The 12,059-nt window shown below is 44.7% G+C and overlaps 1 protein-coding gene across 3 annotated transcripts in view; it reads left to right on the plus strand.

Annotated features, from left to right (window-relative positions):
• LOC119396578 (regulator of nonsense transcripts 2) overlaps positions 1–12,059 on the plus strand; it is a 39,649-nt gene that overhangs the window by 3,972 nt on the left and 23,618 nt on the right. For all 3 annotated transcript variants that reach the window (XM_037663851.2, XM_049417146.1, XM_049417147.1), the window contains exons 10-24: positions 62–109; positions 2,358–2,570; positions 3,028–3,252; positions 4,517–4,556; positions 4,645–4,709; positions 4,795–4,881; positions 5,051–5,135; positions 5,922–6,047; positions 6,662–6,774; positions 7,282–7,367; positions 7,796–7,904; positions 9,630–9,687; positions 9,786–9,841; positions 11,482–11,598; positions 11,745–11,846. In XM_037663851.2, coding sequence (XP_037519779.1) covers positions 62–109; positions 2,358–2,570; positions 3,028–3,252; positions 4,517–4,556; positions 4,645–4,709; positions 4,795–4,881; positions 5,051–5,135; positions 5,922–6,047; positions 6,662–6,774; positions 7,282–7,367; positions 7,796–7,904; positions 9,630–9,687; positions 9,786–9,841; positions 11,482–11,598; positions 11,745–11,846 — 1,530 coding nt within the window. The remainder of the gene's footprint in view (positions 1–61; positions 110–2,357; positions 2,571–3,027; positions 3,253–4,516; positions 4,557–4,644; positions 4,710–4,794; positions 4,882–5,050; positions 5,136–5,921; positions 6,048–6,661; positions 6,775–7,281; positions 7,368–7,795; positions 7,905–9,629; positions 9,688–9,785; positions 9,842–11,481; positions 11,599–11,744; positions 11,847–12,059) is intronic.

The following is a 12,059-nucleotide window of genomic DNA, read 5'->3' on the forward strand; positions in this document are numbered from 1 at the left end:
CTCTTCTGTAGCTATGCAGCGTTATACTGTATGCATACTCACCATATGTTGTCTCTTTCAGGCTACTAACCTGAGTAAGATCAGAGTGGACTTGAGATTCTTTGCCGAGGTCAGTTTTCCTCTTTTTTTACGGTTTTCATTAGAGCTGTGCGAATAGCAAAATTTTGGGTGCGAAGCGAATTCGAATAATAAATATTGAGTGCGAATCGAATCGAATAATTTCGAATAATTTTCGAATATTTCTCAAACATTTTTCGAATAATCCGAAGTGAAATTACAGAAAAAGTTGCAGAGAATCCCTAAGTATGTTCTTGTGAGATCGCAACATGAAAGTGTTTCTTTTCGCTAGGTTGATGAAGCGCTGGTGGGGTCATATTTCATAGTTGTCTTTCTTATCAAGAGTGAGGCAATGTAGAGGCCGAATTGTATTTATGTACATGATTTGGTGCAACCAAAGTATTGCCGACAACACTTTACACGTGATAGGCAGAGATGCCATTTCCTCAGCCTCTCCTCGTCTTTCAACTGCTGTGGAAGGCCAACTAATGTGGCGGACAAGGGTGTGCTCCCTTCAAGTCCCGAGTTCCAAATCTGCCAAGTAGATGTCGATATATAAGAACATCTGAAATTTTGGATGCTAAAAAGCTTCGGCGTCCAATTTTTCGGACTTCCTGCCCAAATTTCAGGTCCAAAACAGCATTAATTGAGCCCCCAACTCTGCCACATCTTTCATCTCCATGTTGGAACCACCGTTTTCTTGAGTTAATACATTTGCGACCGTAGCGGAGCTTGAAAGGCAGCTTTGCCGCAATACGGGGTTGTGATGAGGTGAAGCATATTGAAAATCTAGGGACCACTTCCAAACGGACGTTGACTGTCTCTTGGCTAAGTTCGACCGTAACGGACCTTGAAAGGCAGCTTTGCCGCAATACGGGGGTGTGATGAGGTGAAGCATATTGAAAAATCTAGGGACCATTTCCAACCGGACTTTGTCTCTTGGCTAAGTTCGACCGTAACGGAGCTTGAAAGGCAGCTTTGCCGCAATACGAGAGTGTAATGAGGTGAAGCATATTGAAAATCTGAAGGGGTCACTTTCAATCGGACGTTGACTGCATTTGTCTTTGGGAAGTTCGAATAGTTCGAATAGTAAAATTTCAGTGCGAATCGAATCGAATAGCAAACACTATTCGAAAAATATTCGAAATTTCGAATATTCGCACACCCCTAGTTTTCATTGCCATGCATGCACTAGACTGCGTCAACATTATGGGCCGCCGCGGTGGCCTAGTGGTTACTGTGCTTATCAGGTGATACGAAAGACACAGATTTGATGCCGGCCGCACTGGTTCCATTTCAATGGAGGTGAAATGCTAGAGGCCCACATACTGTGCAAACTTCATTACACATTATTAGAATCCCAGGAGGTCGAAATTTCCTGGAGCCCTCCCACTATGGCATTGCTCATAGCCTTAGTTGCTTTAGGATGTTAAACCCCATAAACCAACCATCAACTGTGTAAACTGTATTTTGTGAAGTAAACAATTAGCTGAAACATTACTCGTGCATAAAATGGTGAAAATGATTAAATTTTAAATTCATATCTCGGTTTGATCTTCTTGATCCATACGCCTGGTCACCTGTGCACTTCCGATCATGGTCGAACTCCATCTTTATTGAATTTCTTGATCGTGGTTGACTGTCATCTGCAGCCTGCTTGGAAGGGCCAATTGTAACAGAGGAACTCGATCCTCATTGGGCTCAGCTGTGGTCAAAAGTCCCCATGGGACAGCAATATAAGCGAAAGATATCTGGATTGCACCAATATAGATACAGTCTTGTCTCTGGACTAAAGTAATGCACAGTTTTTGCCTGCTTGTTCCGGTTGTTTTTCACATTCATGCTATTCTATGACTTTTTTCCCTTGATTGCACTCCTAGTAGTGGTGTTGTGTCACTATAACTATAACATTTCTTTGGCACAACAAGATACCTATAAACTTCTTGTACTCTCCTGTATTATGCCCGGATGTCATCAGTTGAATGGGATTTAGGTTTTGTGTGGATGAATCTCGTGTACCTCAAGTCTTTTTCATGTTAGAACTGATGATCAGTGTTAATGGTTATGGATTCCTTTATGTGGTTTATATAGATGGTTTATGCAGATGCGTGTACTTGTTCATAAAAGTAGTTCATACAACCTCGCAGACTGTCCATATAAACCACGTAGCACGGACAGTATATTGCCTGTTATAGTATGTTTGTTTCTTCTTAACCGTTAGCTTTGAAAACACATAATCTGCATTGGTTGTTACTGAAAAAATAACCGTGTTTACGTGATTTTTTTTTCTTCACTTGCAGCTGCTTGCCTGTGGAGTGTTTACTCAAAAGGAAGGCCTGCCAGTGCTAAGAAACTTGCTGACATTTCTAACAAGTAGTGACCGTGAAGAGCACAACAACCTAAACATCCTGATCAGCTTCTGCAAGCACTGCGGCGAGGACTTTGCAGGATTGGTCCCTCGCAAGATTCGCATCCTCGCTCAGAAGTACATTCGGGATGTCCCAATAAGCGAAGTAAGTGCATAACATCTTTCTTGGTTATTCCATAAAGTTATGTTCCTGACAGAACCTCTGGAGCCTCTGCGGTGTGATTAATTGCTACCATTTTACTTGCAACATATGACAATTCAACTAACCGTTTTGCACCTACTGTGCAGCACGGTATACTCAGTAACTGGAATGTGTACCAACGCTGCTTTCTAGGATGGTACGAGCAATATACTTACTGCCATATTGTAAAAAAGGGTAGTTTAGATGGTTGTAGGTGCAGCTCCCATCTGTTGCACCTTGTCTTTCATTAAACGCTAATTTTCCTATCTTTATTATTGAAAATACACAGTTAATTTTTATTACACTTTCCTTGGCTTCACAGTATAACACTGATGACATAATTCTATGATATAATTTGCATTTGATATCAGTGTGTGGTATCAGATGCATGTGCTGTAACATGGATTGCTTGCGATTGCAGCTTTTGACCCCGGACAAGCAGAAAAGCCTGCAGAGCATCTTGCGCGAGTACTACCGTTCACTCTGCCGACACCTGCTGCGTGACCACCAGAACCTTCGGGGCATCGAGGCGCACAATCGCCGCGTCCTCCAGACCAAAGGCGAGCTCAGTGGTGAGCAGAAGGAAAAGTGCGAAGCTGCTCACCTGGCCTTCCAAAAGCTGCTCACCGGAACCCAGCAGTTCGCAGTGCGTCAACGCCCTCTTTACTCATTCTCGTTGTGTGCGCTTCTAGCAGATGTTGCATAAGCGAGTCTGGCACAACCATTCTGTCCTTAGTTAACCTTTCAACCCAAGCTGTGTATGTCTAAATAAATTTCAAAAATGTCAGATGAAGTGCCTACTCTGGCTAAGCCACTGCCATATGAGCACTCGGATATCACAGAGATATTTTTCTTCAAGAGAAGCTAGGACTCACAGACTTCGGAGGCGGCATTGTACGCGAAAAACTTGGTGCACGCGGGTGTACAGTAGTGTGGCACTCGAAGGTGTACAGGTCACATGCGTATTTGTATGGGACGTTTTCCGGTAATTGATCTTCTCTCTATCGTGGGCTTGTCAGTGGTCAGTTGTGCCCGATACGGCAATCTGATCTTTTATCGAGGTGACGTGTCATTTCACGTTGCTGCATTTCATTGTTGCCTGGATATGAACACATGATCGTCGTTGCTCGTAGCAACTGAAGTATTGCTCTGCTGAGAATGTAAATGGAAGTCCAATTCCTGGCATGGAGGAAGGAAAAAGTTCGGAGGGAGCATTGCACAATGTGCAAGTAAAAAAGAGAAAAAGAAAGAAAAGTGTTGCATCAGGCATGCACACACCAAGCTTTGCTTGCCCCCATTTTTCTGATGGGGCAAGGGCCCCTGAATTTTTATTTCTGCTTCGTGTTGTTTATAGTAAACAGGTTTAGGATGCAGTGTCAGGCCTATTTAACTCATGAATAAAGCACGTGTTTGCATCTTCTGGGGCATTGCCACGTTTCTTTTTGAAACATAGTTCTGATTTTTTTTTAGCTTTATGGCATTTTATTATGGTGCAGATCACCAGTTTCGATGCAGAGGTGGATATTTCTGCATTCTGCTTGTGGAATTAAGACAGACATGGTTAGGATGATAGTTTCTGCAATAGAGCTGACATTTAGTTAAAATGTGCATTCTTACACCAGAATTGTGCTGCTTTTTTCGAAAGAAACTTCGAAATGTATATACATAGTATCTTTATTTTGATGGGGGGAGCGAGGTAATGCATCATTTGATATTGTGGCTTACATGTGCGCTTTCATGCTAAAATGCTTCCCTATTTGAAAGTGTTTTTGTACTAGCTCACATCTTAATTATACAGTGTGCACATACAGTATTTATCCCGATTCTAGGGCCCTTCTTCTAGTTTTCATGTACAAAATGTTTGGTATGCATTTGCTTTACATGACACAAAAAATGATTTCCTCTTTCAGGATGTTTTAGATGAAGATGTTCCCGACTTGCCACTCGAAGGTAAGCCTTCACGTGTTTTCTGAGCAGTGAAAAAAAAAACGAAAGTTGACTCTGGCTTTGTTTATTAACTTGGTTCGTTATTCCGCAGAAATTGCCTCATTGGAGACTGACGCTGCTACTCTTGACATCCACAATAGGTTCAAGGGCGGAGAGGTGAGGCCTGGTGCTAGTGGCGTTTTCGCATCTGAATGCTACAGATTGTGGTAGTACTGTGCAGTAAGCCTCTGTTGTTTTGCAGCTGGACGGAAGCAGCTCGTTGTGGGAAGACGAGGAGTCGCGCAGCTTTTACGAGAATCTCCCGGATCTCAAGGCGTTCATACCTGGGGTACGCATTGTTCTTCTACCGCAGCTTCATGTTTCGTAACAATGATGTAAATAGTACAGTGCATTGTGCGAATTAGAAATGTCTCTACATCCCACTTACTTGCTTTATAGATGTTCTCACGTATTTTGATGAGGCTAAATTCATGTAATTTTTCTTTTATTCGCTTCAGATCTTGTTCAAGGACAGTGCACAGGCTACCACCACTAGCACGGTTACGACTGTGGAGGAGCCTGCTGATCTCTCTTTGGAAGAAGGTAAGAGAATGTATTTATAACTGAGTTTATTGCAGATTGAGCTGGAACATGAGCGTACCAGATGTTTTGAACGCAGAAAATATGAGAGAGTATATCTTGATGTCCTACCTTCCTCAACATTGTTATTGAAGCTCCCCATGTACCTTTGCATTGTGTGATGTTTGTGATAACTGCGGGGTGTAGTCGTGTCGTCTTACAATGTTGGAAAGAAATTACTGTTCTTTGGCTACTTCGCTGATACTCAGTGAGTGCACCATAGAGAAAACACAGCAGGCACAAGAACGTAAGACAGCTGTAGTGTGTGTTCCTTGTGTATGTCGTATTCATGCTGCAGTGGCTTCAGCAGTTTTGTTCAAGTGCATACATAGACAAGAATGACCAGCCAGTTTATGACCGCAAGTACCATGCTAGTTAAGAGTTTTGAACCAGCTGTGGTTGCGTTACTGAACCTGAAATAGCACCTTACACTATGGACCCTGTATTAATTTCTACTGCTTGAAAGTTTCAGACATTTAGAAAAGTGTTTAGGAGTGTTTTCTTACTCTCTATAAAGCACAGTGCTCCTTGTTGTTCGGAAGTAGTGTCAGCCTGACTGCAGGTTACACTACATGCAGACAAGCTTCGAGACCGTAAAACACTGCGCACAAGTCTCATGTATTGGGAAAAATTGTGTTCGTGTAAGTCAATGCAGAAAGCTTATACAGAGACAACATAATATGTATATACAGTGAAGAGCATTCAGACATGTATGGGTCCTTTATTCTTCATTTCTTTCTTTTTCTTCAGATTTGCAGAAGTTAGAAATGGAGTGTGCCCTTGAGATTGAAGAAGAAAAGGAGAATGCCCGCCTGGATAATGGTTGTAAAATAGAAGAGAAGGACTTGACTGAGACGTTGCTGCAGGAAATTGAAGGTTGGTTTAGCTAGAAAATGTTGCTGAGTACAGTCTGTGCTGGAATGATTCGGTAAAACCCTGCCTTAGAATGAAACATTTGGGGCAGAATTTTTCTCGTGGCGGTAACTTTAGCAGAGTTACGCCGAGAGGAATTCGCTTTTAAACTGCACGAATGCCTTTTACTGTCTCTCTTTTATCCGTTTAAGTGTGGAACTATTGCTTGTGTCATTAAAGGTCATTAACATAAAAATTTAGGCTGCACAAAAAGCGGAGGTTCTGATAATGTAAATTTAGTTGAACCTCTTTATAAGAGACACTGATGTAACAGACAACTGGGTATAAGAGACACCAGTGTGCGTACATAGAAATAGGGGTTGCTCGGAAAATGAGAACATGGTACCCTACTTATAAGAGGCACTTCATACTATAAGGGACAAGAATTGCTCCCTGGTGCTTGTCTCTCATAAAAGGTTTCAACTCTATAAGGGAGCTACCCTGCAAAATTTTATGTTTGAAACACAAGCCCTTTATGTGCAAGCAGGGCTGTGAGTTATGGACTGCCATCTGTGCAGTCAGTAAAGTTTAAATCAATCAGTCAATGAATCATTCAATGAATCAATCAATCTGTGCAGCGCCTGACGAAGAGCCCACACCTGGTACTGGGCCGGGCACTGCCAACAAGCTTCTCTTAGATGGTTTCCTAAACTCGTTACTGCACTGTGTCAGCCGGGAAATGGTTGATCAGGTGAGTGTTATTGCTCGCATCTGTCAAATGTTAGCTGCATGCATACATACCTATTGTAATGTGGTGATGAGCGTGGGTGTGAGCAAGGTCCCACGTTAGTGAAGGGACATTGGGGGGGGTCACCATAGCCTGAAAGTGCCCCTCCCCCGAACCTCGCTGCCTTTGGTGCCCTTCAAAAAATTGAAAAATGAGCACATAGCTTATTTCGCGAATTGCATAATTTTTCTCTAACGAAACAATTGTCATCTTGTATGTACTAATGCAATCGCAACGCTCTACACAGGCAGCGCAGTGAAGTGCTTTTCTAAGCTGGTACTATCTCATGCTGTTGTACATATAGTCAGCATTCTCGGTGCTCTTAGTTGCCACTTCAACTGAAGTTTGTGAGCTCCTATATGGGCGCATCATGTTGTCAAGCTATACTATAATGCAACAAGATAGAAAGTTGGGCTAGTTGGTACAAGACAGCACTCGTCCTGTAACCTAATGTCTCTGTTTATTTTTCAGGCTGCAGAGCAATTCTGCATGAGCCTCAACACCAAACCCAATCGTAACAAGCTGATCAAGGCCCTCTTCCTTGTTCCTAGGACAAGGTATGCTTGAGGTTGCGTTTACTTTTTCTTTTGATCGTTCGCTTGCCTTGCATGTATCGTTGAACACCTTTCTGCACCCATGCTTGCATAATGGTCGAAAATTCGACAAAAGCTGTTCTGGTCTGGTAGCGTGTTTCATATCAAAGTAAAAAAAATTCGTTGACGTTTCAAAAACTATACGGGTTCCTTGTTCACAATGCGGTGGACATAGCGTCATTGTTTGGTTAACAGCACGTGATGCAAAAACCAAGCATAGGTTTGTGGCGTGCTTCCATCTGTTGTAAACAGTGCGAGTGAAAAACTGTTTGTTTCATCTGTTACAATTGTGACAAGTCGTTTGTGACTTTTTCATTTCGAAGTACAAAATGGTAATGAAGCAGTAGGTCACTACTGAAATTAACCTTTTCTGCTTTCTGGCTATAATACAGGCTGGATCTGTTGCCCTTCTATGCTCGATTTGTGGCCACCCTTGCCCCATGCATGCCAGATGTGGCCACTGACCTCGTCAGCATGCTCAAACAGGACTTCAAGTTCCATGTGAGTACTATATTGCATGAACATGTTTCTATCGTTAGCTGCTTTTGTAAGTGTGAAATATAGTTTCGTTATCACCCTTGTTGTTCTATAATGCATCACATGTTTTTCGAGTAAGTCATGTGCATCTGTTAGGAATCGCACTGGCAAAAAGAATCCCTTGTCAGGTGTATAAAGTGCCTTTTGCTTCTATCCATTTCTTTGTATATGTATTAGAGCCCTGCACGGGCCCGGGCCGGGCCATCCGAAGCGTTTTCCGGCGTGCCCGGGCTGGGCTCGGGCGTGAAAGTGCGGGCCCAGGCCGGGCCCGGGCTTGAAGCCGCGGGCCGGGCCCGGGCTTGAGGCTGCGGGCCGGGCCGGACTCGGTAAGTCGGGCCTTCGAGCACACGCGAACGTTATGCATTGCATGGTCTAAGGTATAATACTGTGCCAAGCTGAAGTGACACGTGCAAAGAGCTGGCTCTTAGTAAAGCTCAGCAATAAAAATAGAAATACGGTTGAAGCGCTATTTTTTTTTTTCACCAGTATAGATATAGATTGGCACTGTATATTTTCACTAACGTTTCTTCTGCTGGACCAGACTTTGTCAAAGTAACAAGTACATCGTGGTGGGTTTCCTTATAAACACGCCAGATCACGTATATATATATATTAACAGCACTAACAATGGGCCAGATCACGGTTGTTCCCATGGGAGGAATAAAGATTTCGCTCATTTATTCTAGGTTGACACATACGGTACATTTAATTTATATTCCTTGGTATTACGTGCCAAAACCACGATATGATTACGAGGCACGCCGTAGTGGCACCGGATTAATTTCAACCACCTTGAGTTCTCTAACGTGTACCTAAAGATAAGTATATAGACGGGTGTTCTTGCATTTCGCCCCCATCAAATTGCGGCCGCCGTGGCCGCGGGAATCGCACCCGCGTCCTAGGACTAACAGCGAAACAGATTAACCGCTGATCTACCACCGCAGGCAAAGCAACATTTCGATGCATGTACACACCGGATTTTCCGTCCGATCGCCCGCTACAAAGCGCACGGCATCATTAATAATCATCATCGACAACTAATACCCTTTAGCGGGCCCGGGTCGGGTCTGGTCATGAACAAGCGCGCCCGGGATTAGTTTAGTAATGAACGCCTGGGCCCGGGCCGGGCTCGGGCTGGGTACGGTCAAGTACGCGTGGGCCCGGGCTTGGAACCACGGGCCGGGCTCGGGCTGGGTTCGGTCATGTACGCCCGGGCCCGGGCCGGGCCCGCGCTTGGAACCACTGGTCTGGGCTGGGCTCAGGCTTCATAAAGCGGGCCCGGGCCGGGCCCGGGCCGTAAAATCCGACCCGTGCAGTGCTCTAATATGTATGCAAGAAAGAGATGAAGATCCTGTTTCTACTGCAACTGCTACTTTACTTTTTGTGTAGTGGAATTTAAATTTGATACATTGAACGCATGAATCTAAAGAAAAACTATGGGAAATAGCTTAGCTGTGCCTGAATTATATGGATGCAGGTGCAGGGAACCAAATGGATGGAATGGACGCACCAGCATGGGTATTTCATAAGTGAACGTCGTTAGATAGTGCTTACTGATGTGGTTGAGTTATTTTTTATATATTTTCACAGTGAGCTCTTGCTGTATGATCGGGTGTACTTAGTTTCATGACACTAATCGTTAAAGACCTAATCGATATTTTTCTTGCTATGTGCATTCTTGTATTTCAGCTTAAAAAGAAAGACCAAATCAACATTGAGTCTAAAGTGAAGACCATGAGATTTATTGGTAAGAAAGTTCTGGAGTTCACTCTAGGCATTCTGTTATATGCTCTTGTCATACTTTCAAGAAAGTTTATGGTGTTAATTTTTTTTTCATTTTTGTAGGAGAACTCGTGAAGTTCAACATTTTCCCCAAGTCGGATGCCCTCTACTGTTTAAAGGTAAGTTGTGCGAAACAGAAATCATGAAAGAAAAAAGTGGTTTTCAGAATTAATTTTTGCCTGTTGTTTGCCTTGTACAGTCGAACCTCGTTAATACGTACCCGCTTTAAGTGTACTAACGGTTAAAACGTAGTTGCGACGAATCCCCGACCGAGTCTCATAGAGCCTAATGCATTCGCTGACCGTTTGAGCCGTAGTGCTTCACCCTACGCCTACCGGTTAGTGCGTACCCGGCGTACCGCGATAACGTTTTGTGCCATAAAATTTTACTGCGCCGCTGAACTTCCCGACGCCACAATGTGCCGCCAAAGGTTTTCAGTCTTTTCGAGAAGTGCGTAGATCGGTCGATCACCGATTCCGACTTCCGCGCGATTGCGGCGACGCCTTTGTGGGTAAGCATCGGGAAAGAACGAAGGTGAGGCGACGGCCACCGACGAACGCGCCAGCGTGACTTATCGCCAACAACCTTATCACAAGATATCTGCTCGGGCATGCGTGCGGCGCAGTACTACTTTAAGCCTACTGCACGCTTTTATAGGTGACAACCTCAACGGCGACATACCTCAATAGGCGACAACCTCAACGCGCTGGGCCGCCGATCGCTGCCGCCTCGTTGTGCAGGGCCGTGTTCAAGCGCGCGCCGCTTTGTAGAAACGAAACAGCTCGCTGTTGCGGAGTTGAGCGTTGCTGGTCGTGGGCGACGAGAAACCTCTCTGCATAGACGCTATCACGCTAAACGCACGCGTATGGCAGCAAGCGTAGCGCTGTTGTAACCATACTGCACGCTTTTATTGGGCGACCACCCGAACGCGCTTTCGTCCGCTGCCAGCACCGCTAGAGCGTCGCAGAGTGCGCATCGCTTGCAGGAAGTTCGTCATCGCCGCCGCCGCGTTAACTGAAGCAGCTACTCGCCGCATCTGTGCACGGTTTGGAGCGAAGTGGGTACGAAGAACCCTCCCGCGACAAATGCGCGCGTGCAGTGCAGCAAGCGGCCCGGCAGTGACGGCGTGAGCCGAGAAGGCCACGCGCTGCACGCAACTAGCCAGGAGACGATCGGCTCCACGCAGCCGTACCGCGTTTCTCTGAAACTGTGTCAGTTTTCGTTTAGTAGCAGATCGCGGTACAGACGCACACACATATAGCTGACACTGTCCGTTCCGTCGCTATGTCGGTAACTGCGTATACCGGACCCTGTAATAGTTCCGAAATGCTCCTTGGCGTCGCTACCGCGCGCTATCGGCACTACCGGACGGTCGTGCGAGAGTGCCATAATATTTCCACTTTGGCAAAAACAAAGAAAAGGCTTTGCAGTGGGTAGTTTAGGCAATATTTGCTGTGGCACTGTATATATTTCTTTGCTGGCGGCGATGGCATACGCGAAGAGATGCAAATTTTTACTTGGTGGTTAATGCGTACTACCGTTTAGTGCGTAGTTATGCGGCGTTCCCGGCAGGTACGCATTAACGAGGTTCCACTGTAAAAACAAAGGACAAAGGATGTTTATCAGGACGCACAGTTAGATGAAATACTTAAATATTTGTGCAAAATACAGCATCGTTAGACATGGCAGCCATATTGGGCACAGTACTACATTGGCTGAATATCTAAAATGATCAAATAACATGTTTTTATCAATTCAGAATCTCCTGCTGGACTTCAGCCATCATTACATAGAAATGGCTTGTAACCTCCTTGAGACCTGTGGCCGTTTTCTGTTCCGGTCGCCTGAATCGCATCAGAGGACGAAGGTTTACTTGGTAAGTGCCCCTCCGCTTATGTTTTTGTAAGCCTCCTTGTTTCCCTAAACCAAACGGAAGTGAATGCTATGCACCATTTTCAAGAGTGACCAGAAGTCAAAGATTCTCCCGGCGAGCAATGTGTGCTCTTTGTGTTTTTCTTCCAGGAACAAATGATGCGGAAGAAGGCTGTTCAGGCGTTGGATAGCCGGTACATCACCATGATCGAGAATGCCTTCTACTACTGCAATCCCCCTGAAGCACCCATGGTAAGCACACATTTTCCTGACTAGGCGTTTTAGACAGCCGTTTGAGTCATGTTATTTATCTTGCATTACCTGGTTGTTTGTAATACGATATTGATCTGGTGAAATGGCAAGCGTTGTTCGGGATAGCCTGGATTATATTTTTGCGACATTGCAACAGACTAGAAGAGGAGGTACCTAGGGTTAACATCAGTGTTGACATGCTATTGTTCCTGA

Source organism: Rhipicephalus sanguineus, chromosome 6 (assembly GCF_013339695.2).
Source record: "Rhipicephalus sanguineus isolate Rsan-2018 chromosome 6, BIME_Rsan_1.4, whole genome shotgun sequence".
In the NCBI taxonomy this organism is placed as follows: domain Eukaryota; kingdom Metazoa; phylum Arthropoda; class Arachnida; order Ixodida; family Ixodidae; genus Rhipicephalus; species Rhipicephalus sanguineus.